Below are 13271 nucleotides of genomic sequence, written 5' to 3' on the forward strand. Positions count from 1 at the left end.
GAGGAGCGAACCCCTCTGGTCGCTGGGGCCTCACCCCTTCCCCGCTGCGGCCTAGGACAAATGGCCCAACTGGCGCGCTGGACATGATGGCGCGCCGGGACCCACGATCCAGGGTGGACTGACTCTCTTCAACGGTGCTGAAGAGGCCGACGGGCACAGGGCAAGGTCTCTAGCTGCCGCCTTATCACTGGAGCCCTGGGGCCCCGGCTGCTCCCTGGGGGCTCTTGCCGCCCCACTTAATCCAAAACACTCCTTTAGTCCGGCGGACACGCATGGAGCCCCTTCCTTGTGAAGGGCCTGGGCAGGCGGCTAGGTAGTGTGTGTAGATTGGTTTTAGGGCTGTTTGTGCAGCTCTCAGGCCCCCTCTGGATTCCAGGGTTCAGGAGAAGGGTATTTCTGGAGGGGCATATTACACTTAAGTGGCCTGGATGCCTGTCCAGCTGTTAGGAGTGATATATGTCCTTTTTAAAACTTTTGCTTTTTGATATTATGCCTTTGCATTCTTTTTTCCTTTTAGCTTCCTCCAAATTCCCGACCTTATATATCAGACTATTTCAAAGAGCTTCATTAGTGGAGAAGTTGAGGAACTTGGGCTTGAGTTTCCTGTGTGTAAAATGAAGATATTCTCTTGTTGTCCATACTTTCAAAGGGGTCTTATGAAGTTAAAGACATGTGACATCTCTCTGAAGTGGAAAGCGAAAGCAAAAATTATATGGAAGGAGAGCTCCCAGGGGAGATAGGCTTCTGGAAACTTTTGCTGGCATAATTTTAGTGAATGTTGGTGAAGACAGGAGAAAGCTATGTTTCCCTTGATTTCTGTGGAGTCTGAAGCATGACCAGTTTGCATCACTGCTTGGCTGTGTCAACCTTTGAGCGAGTTACTTACAAGTTACTCTTTGTTCTTTCATTCCACATACTTAAAATGAGAATTGATAATACCAGTTTATAGGGTTGTTGGTGAGTATTAATTAAGACACATAAAGTTTTTAGAACAGTTCCTGGCATGTAGGAGTTTTTGTTATTACATGTGCCTTCTTTTCACCTTAAGGTTTCTAAACTTAAAGAACTCTGACCTTATTATTTATTCTTTGCTCAGAATCCCATGACCTGTTGCCAGTGAATCCTTAGGCCTATGCTTTCTTTCTTTTTTCTTTTTTGAGACAGAGTCTCACTGTGTTGCCCAGGCTAGAGTGCCGTGGCATCAGCCTAGCTCACAGCAACCTCAAACTCCTGGACTCAAGCAATCCTCCTGCCTCAGCCTCCCGATTAGCTGGGACTATAGGCATGTGCCACCATGCCTGGCTAATTTTTTCTATGTATATATTTTAGTTGTCCATATAATTTCTTTCTATTTGTAGTAGAGACGAGGTCTTGCTCTTGCTCAGGCTGGTCTTGAACTACTGAGCTGAAACGATCCACCCGCCTTGGCCTCCCAGAGTGCTAGGATTATAGGCGTGAGCCACCGCACCTGGCCAGGCTTGTGCTTTCTATCCACATCATTACCTTTGATCTGAGGGTATGATGTAATTTACATGTCACTAGAGGCTTTTTCTGCTAGGTGTTTGTTTTATTAAATAAGGTTGGAAATTATCATTTTACTAAGTCATTTACTGTGATAACCGTGTTGGCTAAATGAAACCTGAGAACTTTGGCTATTTATTTTTTATATTTCATTCAGTCTTGCTTGTCCTGGGGAGTTTCTTTTGGACCCAATCCCAAAAGGCCATGATTGCAGCATACTTGGTTTCTCATGTTTCCGGAAAGGCTGTGGGACTCAGGAGGGGAATTTCTGGGTAGCCTGGCAGCATTTCTTGTTAAGGAATGGGGAAGATTCGTATAAAGCTAATCTTACTTTACTGTTAGGAAATCAGCAGTGGTCCTTGGATTCCTCTACAGAGCTACTAAGCAGCTTTGGTTCAGTTTTGACTCACTCAGGTTTAGAGAATGGAATCTACAAAGTAAGATCTTTTCTGTTCGACTTTCAGTGCTAAGAGTTTGGGTGGGTGCTGTTGAATCAAAGACATCTTTATTCTCTGCCTCCTCACCATGCAGGTAAATACAAATGTCTGCTGACAGATTTATGCCCTTTCTATGGGCTTAAAAATCCCTTTCATATTCTCTTGGTGCTATCTGGGAGACCCCAGTGGAAGACTGTTTTGTCTTCTAATTCTTCCCTTCAAGGAAACTGCTATTTGTACACTTAGCATTATTAAGAACCAATCACAAATGAGAAACATTGAGTTTATGAAAAAGAACACTGCTTACTGCAGCAGCTTGCTGGCCAGATTTGGCTGAAGTGCAGATGGTATAAGTTTAGTTATTTAGTTTTGGAATAAGACAGTTTAATCCCTCTTTAGGGTTAAAAGTTGGATGTTGACTTGGTGAGAATGAAGGACAGTGGTTTGAAATCTATTTGTGCTTGAGTAAGAGAGTAGGGAATGACACCTTTAAAGGGTTGAGTGTGTTTGCAGCAGAAAGGGAAGGCTGCTGCCCTAATATTGTCATCATTATCATCTCTCTGGGTCTCTGTGATTTGAATAAAATATTTTGGAAAAGAAGGCAGGGGCATTTGAATGAGCAGAGTATAAGGAGTTAGAAGACATAGACCATGACCAGGCAGAGTGGCTCACACCTGTAGTCCCAGCTATTTGTGTGGGAGGATCACTTGAGGTCAGCAGTTTCCCCCGTCTTCAAAACAAAATATTAATTGGCCTCCGGAAACACAAAGAAGAGCTCTCCAGATATCATAGGGAATATTCTGGATAAAGTGAATCAACATATATGTATTGTAAAGTATATTTTAATGAAATCAGAATGGAATATAAAACAATTGGCCAGGAATGACAAAAATATATTTATTGCATAATTCCTCTTCCATTTTCAGTTTAAGGTCAGAGTAATTTATATTTTCTACTGTAAGGACCAAAGTTTCCACTAAAGACATAGGTAGGGAAATTAGTGTTCTCAGTCTTGTTCTTGTACTATTGCTGGCTGGTCATTTTGTGTGGGGTTTTTGTTTGTTTGGGTTTCATCTCTAATAATCTGGTGGTGTCTGTTAAAACTAGGTAACAAAAGGAGAAGGCTACAAGTTAATTCAAATTTTAACAGGTTCTAAAGAGCAGAAGGAGGCTTGTACGAGGGCGGAGAATCTCATACTATGTGTTATCTGTCTACGTATAATCTTTCTTTGCTTTAAGAAAAGAAACTGAGGAAAATATGTACTTAAAGTACTCTACATGTGGGGGGCCAATGTCATTAGAATAAATGAGTTGAATATAATTGAATGATAATCATGCTTCATATTTGCCAGAGGAAAGCTTTTTATTAAGCAAGTATGAGGGCAAAACGTGTTTTCTGAGGCCAGAAGTATGTATAGACTGGATTAATTGGGGATTTTCTTTTTCTTTCTTTTTTTTGGTGGGGGGACAGGGTCGCTCTCTGTTGCCTAGGTGGGAGTACAGTGGCTTCATTATAGCTCAAGGTATCCTTGAGCTCCCAGACTCAAGTGATCTTCCTGCCTCAGCTTCCTGAGTAGCTGGGAATAAAGGTGCATGCCACCTTGCCCAGCCACTTTTTCTATTTTTTGTAGAGACAGGGTCTTGCTCTTGCTTAAGCCAGCAGGGATTTTCTCATTCCAGGAGAGAGTGGTCTTTGAAATTGTTGACAGAGTTTGGGATTGTGTTCCAGGATAGCAGTGTCAGGCCAAAAAGCCAGGTTGGACCCCCATAGGTAAATGCACTGCTGTAAACTTCTGGTTAGGAGGAATTTCAGAGGAAGCTCACTCCATGAGAGCTGGGGGGTACAAAGACCCAAGCTGTAGTCAGTGATAGGAAGACATTAGTGACCCTGACATGTGAGTAGTCAGAAAGGTTTGAAAGCTGATTAAGTCTCAAGAGCCCTGAGCAAAGTCAAGAGTTCTATTTAATGGATACCAGACCCTTCTAATTCAGAAGTCTATGGTTGATGAATGATATTTTTGTTTAAAAGATCAGTACTTCTTTACAGCCCTGGTCATATTTCTCCCATCTGTTATCATTTTTTGACACCCTGGCAGCTGGTTTCATTATCAGCTGTAAGCTGTACTGTTCCTCTGGACAACTCTCTCCTCTTCTTGTTCCTTAACATTTTTTCTTTTTCTTCTTTGTTTATCTTTAGATGGTCTCAATGCTAAGTTTTTCTTTCAACTACAAAAGAGACTCAAAAGTCCAGCTCAGGTGAGAAACAGCAAATTTGGTGTTGAGTTGAAGTTGTGGTTCTCTGGTAGGCTAAGTGGAATGTATCCAATTTTGGGACCATTACTGTGGCTTGCAAAGTTGGTAAAACAAAGAAGAGGCTAAGCTAGTATGGTTGTCCCTTGGTATCTGTGGGAGTTTGGTTCCAGGACCCTCCCCCCCATGGATACCAAAATCCTGGGATGCTCAAGTCCCTTATATAAAATGGCATAGTATTAGTATATAACCTGTGCACATCCTCCTGTATACTTCAAATCATCTCTAGATTACTTACAATACTTAATGTAATGTAAATGCTATGTAAATGATTGTTATTCTGTATTGTTTAGGGAATAACAGGAAAAAGGGATCTGTCAGTGTTCAGTACAGAGACAACCATCTATTTTCTTCCCAAATATTTTCAGTACGTGGTTGTTTGAATTCACAGATGCAGAACCCACAGATGTGGAAGGCTGACTGTATGTCAATGGCCATTGTGCTCGGGTCAGGGGGCAGGGGTGGGTAAAAGGGGATGGGAGGTGGGTGAAGGGGAGTGGGGGACTCCCCTGATTCATGTTAAGCCCATTGTATAATGACAGCACTGTTTGTACTTTGTGAACTGGGAGTGTTTGTGTGGGTTTCGGTTGAAGACATTCTAATATTACCCACTTACGTAGAGAAGATTAGAGTTTCAAGGCCTTTTTCATAAGCTGACACTTAACACAGGCACTTTTCATTTTATTTTTTCTATCATGAAGAAAGATAATCAGAATCTTCAACCTGATTTTTTTCCTATTTATTTTATATCAAATTCATTTTAACAAGAGAAAAATAGGATAAACTTATCCTAATTTAAAAAATAATTTCAAAATTCACATCCTCAAGAATAACTTGGAAATTCACATGGCTTTTCTAAGCTGTTTCTTTCACCTCACCCCCAATGGGAGCAGATTGAGTTTTGGGAGTAATTGGATGGATATCCTTGATAGAAAGACTCAGAAAATGATGGTTCTTTCTGATCTAGAATGGAAACATAGAGGAAATAATAATCTCTGATTTTAAAAAAAGTGGTAACTTTCTTTATTAAAATACATAGGGTTCAGAAAGTAATTCGCTGTGTATGAACCACTTGAGTATTTCAGAAAGTTTTCTTGACTCCTAGCCATCCAAATGACAGGAGCTCACCTTCATGAGGAAGGTCTGGTACAACACAAGTGTTAAATTAATAGGACGGTAATGGTTTGGTAGGACTATCAAGTACTTTAGCATTGAAGTAGACCTTTAGGGAAAAGAGAATTTTAGAAGGACCTGGAAATCTTTACATTTTTTTCAGGACAAATGGAATTTAAAAGAAAATTCACATTTCCTTGTTATTCTTTAATAAACACTTGGATATAACTTTTTAAAGCCTTGATCTGTGTACCTGGCAGTTTCTACTTTGTCACCGGTTTATCTCTTGCACTGAACAATGTCTGAGGAAAGCATCAAGAGAAAGAGGTGGCTTTGCCATTTAGCTTTTTTTTTTTTTTTTTGAGACAGAGTCTCACTGTGTTGCCCGGGCTAGAGTGAGTGCCGTGGCGTCAGGCTAGCTCACAGCAACCTCAAACTCCTGGGCTTAAGCGATCCTACTGCCTCAGCCGCCCAAGTAGCTGGGACTACAGGCATGCACCACCATGCCCGGCTAATTTTTTTCTGTATATATATTTTAGTTGGCCAGATAATTTCTTTCTATTTTTTAGTAGAGACGGGGTCTTGGTCTTGCTCTTGCTGAGGCTGGTCTTGAACTCCTGACCTCGAGCAATCCACCCGCCTCGGCCTCCCAGAGTGCTAGGATTACAGGCGTGAGCCACCGCGCCAGGCCTGCCATTTAGCTTTAACCTTCCTGCTAATATTTAGTTAATCTGTTACTTCCATGCAAACACTTTTCCGGTTGCCTCTATGAACATTCTTTTCCTGTTTAATGCTGTCATTGATTTTATCAAGATAGGGGAGGTGAGGAACAAAATGGGGAAAGAGAGGACTGTTCAAAAACATTTCTTTCTAAAGCTTACAATTAGTTTTAGGGAGAGCTTTTTATCTGTGAAACCAATGAAATGATTTTGAGTACCTTTGCTCTCTATAGGGGAATTTTATAAGAAAACAGATTATTTCAAACTCAAACTTTTTCTTTAACCATAGGGAGAAAAAAATTAAAGTTGTATATATTTTAATATCCAATATTTCAAACTTTCTTTGGGGCAGTTTTTAAAATAGCTTTGGATTATCTAAATTGTCCTACCAGAGTTCTTATAAATGCTAAGAGAACACTGAATTATTGTTAATCTGTATAGGTATAGATGTTAGAATTTATTATGGCTACTGTGTATTTTGAGGGTAATTTAATTACCATGTAATTTCAAACTTGCAGAAAAGTTGCAAGAATAGTACCAGGGAATAGATGATTTCAAGACAATGTGGTCAGAGTAATGACAGTGGTAAGAGGTGGGTGCCTTAGGGGAATATGGAAACATGGAGGAGGCCACTCAACTCAAATTACAGAGTCAGGAAATGCTCCCCTGAGAAGGGGGCTTCTAATTCTTTGCTTTTAGGTGAAATTGCCAAATCATAATTTTAGAGCCTGGCTATTTGGGCACTAAGACAAACTAGTAGTAAGTTAAGCTTAAGGCAATAAATGCCTGCCAACTAGACAGCTGCAGATCTCTGATTATCCATTGCAGAAGCATTATCAGAGTTCAGCTGACCATCCCTAAAGTGTTCCTGGAGAAACTGAGTGAATCCACGTGACTTTTCAATTTTTTAAAAAACAAACAATACACGTACATGGTAAAATTTTTATAAGTGCAAAAGGGATATGGTGTATATTCAGTGAGAGGTTTTCCTTTCACATGACCTTGTTTGTGCTCCCCCACTCCTTTTTCTTAGGGACAGCCATTATTACCAGTTTTTGGTGTGTCCTTTGGAGATAGTCTGTACATGTCCACGTTCAATCTCTCTCTCTGGGAGAGTTTCTTATCAATACATATAGATCTGCATGGCTGCATGGTATTCTGTCCAATGAACATGTACAGTTTATTCAACCAGTCCCCTACCAGTGGTTATTTCTAGTCTTTTGATACTACAAACAATGCTGTGGGAAATATCCTTATACACATTTTCTTGTGTGACAGTTTTTTTTTTAAAGGATACATTCTTAGTAGAATTGCTGCATCAAAGGATATATAGACTTTTCAAATTTTAGACAGAAAATAACATTAGCATTTTTATCTTGTAAAACAGTCTTACAGTTTTTGATAAGGAATGGGATAAAATAGTTGTATTACATTTAACCACAAATGCCGTTTTTTTGTTGTTGTTGATTACCATTTGATAGGAGGAAACTTACGGGGTTTAAGAGAAGGCAGCACTTTATGGTTGGGGTGAGCCAGAATATCAAAGCAGTATCACAATTATCAAAGTATTGCTGGGTTGTTTCTGGTTATTTGTGTCCTAACTCTGGATCTTTTGCTTACTATAATTAAATGACTGAAACAACTTGGTGGTACAGTCCTAGGGAGCAAAACTGTCTTAATATTAACTTACTGCTTCCATATGGGTCATAAATTTTCATGGAAACTTGGTACTATGCACCACATCAAGCATAACTGACTCTTTCTATTCCCTGCCCTAGTTACAATCTGTAGACGCTACAAACAATGGAGCTTATAATTTGTTGATCAAAAACTTGATGAGAAGGTTGGAATCTAGAATTCACTTTCTTTCTTGGAATAATTCGTTTTTGAGATTTCAGAAAGAAGACCGAAGTTTACATTGTATTTGAGTGGCTCTGTGTGTACTTGATATAGGAATGATCACTTAAGGTACCACAAATATTTAAAATTTTATCATGCAATAGTTTTGTCTAAAGTGATTTGCACCCTACAGGCTCGGGGAAAAGTACACTACTACCTTAATTGTTAGCTTTTAAAATACAACTTCAAAAAAGCCTATTTTGGACCGAAATCTTCCTCAATTGTATTACAGACTTCTGTGCCTTCTTAAATAGGATATCAACCATCAACCAAAGCAATCCAATTCAATTAGCTCATGGTGATCAGGGCCATAAATGAGAACTTGAGTTATTGTAATAATAATGTTCTCAGAACTGATTGAACTAAGGAAGGGCTCTTTGCCTCACACCAAATAGCCCAAGACTATTTAATTAATTAGCTTCTTGAGTTCTTCTGATTCCTCACTGTGCCAAGTTTCTCTTCCTGTAAGAGCCATGATACCAGCAACCTAAAATAATCAAAGGGTCAGAATGTAGTTAGAGTATATTCAAGTGCAAAGTTTGAGGATGGGCTGTCCTGGAAGCACAGATTTGAAAGAATGGAAATCAGTGTTCCAAAGTATAAAATTTTGGGATCACTTACATAGACAAAGATAGGGAAGTTTAACAGAATTTCAGCATTTTAATGTAAAAATTTTTTTTTTTTTTTTTTTGAGACGGAGTCTTGCTCTTTAACCTGTGCTGGAGTGCCCTAGTGTCAGCCTAACTCACAGCAACCTCAAACTCCTGGGCTGAACTGATTCTCCTGCCTCAGCCTCCGAGTAGCTGAGATTACAGGCACATCCCATCACGCCCAGCTAATTTTTTCAATTTTTAGTGAAGACAGGGTCTCGCTCTTGCTCAGCCTGATCTCGAACTCCTGACCTCAAGCGATCTTCCTGCCTTGGCCTCCCAGAGTGTTAGTATTACAGGTGTGAGCCAGCATGCCTGGCCTTAATTTAAGGTTTAATGCATAGCTAAAATAATTTGATTAGTTGAGAGATGGTCTTTTTCTTTGTGGAAAGGTATATTTAACATTCCACACTGACATGTATTTGTCATGGGGTCTCACTTCTGAGTTAGGTACAGGACAATAAAGGAGGCAGTTAATCTCTAGTGAAGATCAGTGATTAGAAGTGGGGAAGTTCTGGTCTCACCTAGTCATTTACAGAAAAAGAACAATGAGGAAGAGAGTTAAAGTATAAGCAGAATTGCAAACATGCTGTGTGACTCAGTTTCCCAGGCTTAACTTACCCCTTTGCATAATAAACTTAGAGGGTCCTAAAATTTTATTTTCTCTTAGGGTCCCAGATCTGATTTGTGGTTTCTAATTTATTGTAGGTTAAGATAACCTGGCATATTAGAATTATATGTAAAACAAAAGTAAGAAGGCCTTGGGGAGTGCAAAGGGGCTGTGCTATGATTGCAATCCAAGGGAGTGCTAGTACTCTGAGTGGTCAGACATACACATCCCATTGAGTGAGGTGCTATCCTAGCTGGCTGAAAGAGGGGTTGGGTTTAGCCAGTGTTATTGGGATCTGGTGTTTGGCCATCTGGTGGCTTAAAACCTGACGGGAGAGACTTGGCTGGTTGTCAATTGTAATATAAAACTTAACATTAGTGACTCTAGAGAGGAAAGGTTGTGTTTTCCAAATTAGGAGCTGGTGGTATATTATATACGTTACAAGACAGGTGTAAACCTAAAAACCCCTTTCAGATCTGAATTCTGTAATTCTGTAAGGTAGGTATAGAATATGTTGGTAGATAGATTTACCGAAGAAAGGAAGTGGGGGGTTGATCAGATAGGAGAAACATAAGGGACAAGAGGGGAAAAAAGACTAGATTTAAGCAGGGAAAGGTGGTTAAGAGAGGCTTCATCACTTTTTCAGTAGGATAGTTATTGGGATTTAATAGGGGGAGGAAATCAATAAATACTACCTTGTCCTCCCCCTTCTAAATTTGGAATGAACTGATAAGTAGATTCTATAATAAGTAGATAGAAATGTTAAAAATTAGCCTTATTGGTGAGGCTGACTGGAGAATATGCCATAAATCTGTGGCCAAATGGGCTTGCTAATATCTCCCCCTCCCCCCAATTAAACTTAGCAGACGCTGGACATCTGAGAACCCCACCCTCACCCTGACCCCCTGCAAGTTACTTGTTGTAGGACCTAGAGAAGTGCTGGCATCCCACAGACCTAATCCTGCTGGTGCTTTGGCTCCCCTTGAGATCTCAGGAGGGGCTGGGTCATGGGTGATTAGTTTCTTTTCCTGCTTGTCAGAGGGTTGGAGAATGAGGACTGGAACATTGTAAATGAAGTCTTTCCTTAGGAAAATTTGAGGCTGCGAAATAGTGGCCCTCCATTACTAGTATGCTGGTGTGGTGCTTTTCCCCCCCTTTCCAAAAGGTTGGTCCATGGGCTTAAATTCTTAGAGCAAAGACAGTTATAGATCTCTGTCCTTAAAATCTTGTCAAATTGGGGGAAAACAGTCTGGTTTCAGACATTTGGGGTAATCTGGAGGCAAAGGCAGAGATTGGGTAATTGCCTAGCAGCCTCTCTGTGGACGCTTATTAAAAAGTATTTGCCTGTCCCACTACAATACCTTTGCTTCAATTTGGGTTTGAAGTCTTGCCAGTAAAAATGTGACTAAGACTTTTCTGTTTTTGTTAAATATCTCTTAATCATGTTCTGAAAACTAATTATTTTCAAGGTTATCTAATTCAGTAGAAGAATTATTTTTTTCACATAGTAAGGGTTCAGTCGTATAGAGTAACAAAATGCTGGTTCTGAACTTGTTAGTGTGTTCTTGCTAATTCTCCCTCCCTTTTCTCCTTTCCAGAATCCTATTCCAAGAACTCGGGGCCTCAGGTATCCACCATGGTGTTGGGTCCTGAACAGAAGATGTCAGATGGTAATTTACAGCTTTGTGTTGTCTAATTTTTATTTGGAATTAGGCTTATGTCAGAACCAGAAATGTACCATATTTTCCCTCTCGTCATCTATTCCAATAACTGCATTCAGCAGTCACCGTCTTGTGACTTAGATTGTAAATGAGAATGGATTTGTAACCACAGAGACCTGCCTTCATACCTTATTTCCAATTCTGAGTTGAGCTAAGATTAGCCACAAGTTTGGTTTCTATAGAAGTAATCTTGCAAAGGCAGAGTATTCCCAGACCTGGCATGATACCCTCTGGAGTGCTTTGGTTGCTGGTGGCACTTCCCTGATGTTTCTTTCAGGTGTGTATGGAGCAGTTAAATACCAGGCGGGTGCCTTATACCTGCATTTGACTGGAGCTTCTTGAGGGCTTTGACTATTTCTTCCTAAATCTGAGCTTCCCCTTAGGAATTTCTGTTCCTTTTCTGTAAATTTCCTCATCAATTCAGGGCCACTTAATTAAGGTGATGTGGGTCTGTTCCCTATAGAAAGAAAGCCCTTGCTTTTGTAATGGGAGGTTATAAGGATTTATTAGAAATACAGAGATTAGAACATTGTGATTCAAAATAGCCATTTGATGGCTGCAGGAAACTGGGCTTTATATATTTCTGGTGAATTATCCCTTTTCTCCCAGTCCTTCCTCTCCCTACATTTAAGATTAGCTACAAATGCAGAACTTGGGGAAACACTGATGTCAGTCTGAGATGAGCCCCGGTATCACAAGGGTGCTGGCACCCCGTGACCAGCAGCACTTCACTGCAAGGCGCACTCAGGGTGCAAAGGGTTCCTGCTTGGTGGTTTCCCTGCAGCTTTAAATTAGCCTGAACTGTGGCAGGATTTTGCAACTTCCACATTTTTTGGGAAGCCTGATGGAGGTATAATGTACAAGGATGATTCTTTGAGTACATCCCACCAAATAATGGGGGTGGAGTGTGCATTCCACTGGACGGACCTAGTTCTTTTCTTTTAAAAGTTAAGATTTTAGGTTACCAGTGGGGCTGGTCTGGGAATGTTCTATTTTGAACCCTAGATATCAGTGTTTTTAGAGGAAAATGGAATGGTTCTAAAAATTACCAAGTAAGAATACAAGTGAGGAAGTAGGAAAACCAATGTGAAATTAATGTTAAAACTGATCTAGAGCTGAGTGAATGGAGGGAAGGGGTGAGAGGGAACTTTATTCGTGTAGGCTTTTTTGTAATTCTTGACATGTGAATGTATTACCTATCCAAAAAAATATTTAAAAATATAGATAAGGCTGGGTACAGTGGCTCATGACTGTAATGCTAGGAGGCCAGGTGAGAGGATTGCTTGAGGCCAGAAGTTTGAGACTAGCCTGAGCAACATAGCGAGACTCTGTCTCTACAAAAAAAAATTTATTTTTAATTAGCTGGGCATGGTGGCGCATGCCTATAGTCTCAGCTACTTGGAAGGTTGGGGCAAGAGGATTACTGGAACCCAGGAGTTTGAGGTTGCAGTGAGCTATGATGATGCCACTACACTCTAGCCTGGGAGACAAAGCGAGACCCTGTCTCAAAAAAGAAAAACAAAACAACAAAAGATAAAAATAAACTATTAAAAATAAATTGAGTTAGAGTCAGATTGGTCTCTTATACATTTAGGTATTAAAAAGATTTAATTTCAGTATATTAAGGATGAATTGTTAGTATGTTTTGTTCATTCTTATTAATTTCTTCTCAAATATTTTATTCAGAGAATGCTTCTGGAGACCATGGGGACACTGCCAGTCTTGGTGCCTTCAACCCTGCCTACAGTAACTCCTCTCTTCCACAGTCCAGGGAGCACTCAGAGGAGCCCTTTGACACCTACTTTAATGAGAAGATCGCTGTTCCTGAGGAGGAGGTTAGTAAAGAGTCCTTAGCGGGGAATGCTATTGTTTGGGAAAGCCTATGAGTGAAAGATCTGCTGGATGACTGAAACTCCATAGCCTCAGGTCTAATTTTGGCAGACATTGTCCTGTAATCAAAATAATTTGAAACTGTTAAGGAAAACGAAGGCCTTGAAAATGGTTGCCAGGTGGCAGTAGTGAGCATTTTTTGATTAGGAAAATATGAATTTTGTGTTTCCTTTTTTTTTGTGTGTATATATATGTGTGTGTGTGTGTGTATTTTAGGAAATTATGGGGGCACAAACATTTGGTTACACGTTATGACTTTGCCACATCCCAACCATGATTTGATACGTGCCCTTTCCCCTTGCCACAATGCCCACCACATCCATTAGTTGTGAGTTTACCCACCTCCAACCCCCGTACCCCCAAAGAATATTACTACTGTGTGAGCACCTTAGTGTTGATCA

General features: G+C 40.2%; 1 protein-coding gene across 9 annotated transcripts in view; it reads left to right on the forward strand.

Moving 5' to 3' along the window:
• The window catches only part of LOC123640372 (natural resistance-associated macrophage protein 2), a 51611-nt gene that overhangs the window by 11516 nt on the left and 26824 nt on the right, over nt 1-13271 (forward strand). For 7 of the 9 annotated variants that reach the window (XR_006735960.1, XR_006735961.1, XM_045554924.1 and 4 more), the window contains exons 2-3: nt 10858-10929; nt 12667-12815. Coding sequence is in view for 7 of the 9 variants with exons in the window: in XM_045554919.1 (XP_045410875.1) it covers nt 10858-10929; nt 12667-12815 (221 nt within the window). In the remaining 2 variants the exon portion in view is untranslated. Of the gene's footprint in view, nt 1-1970; nt 2053-4155; nt 4215-10857; nt 10930-12666; nt 12816-13271 lie in introns of those variants that run through there. The other 2 variants (XM_045554921.1, XM_045554922.1) reach the window with 2 other exon arrangements.

The sequence above is a fragment of the Lemur catta genome, chromosome 6, assembly GCF_020740605.2.
Source record: "Lemur catta isolate mLemCat1 chromosome 6, mLemCat1.pri, whole genome shotgun sequence".
Classification (NCBI taxonomy): domain Eukaryota; kingdom Metazoa; phylum Chordata; class Mammalia; order Primates; family Lemuridae; genus Lemur; species Lemur catta.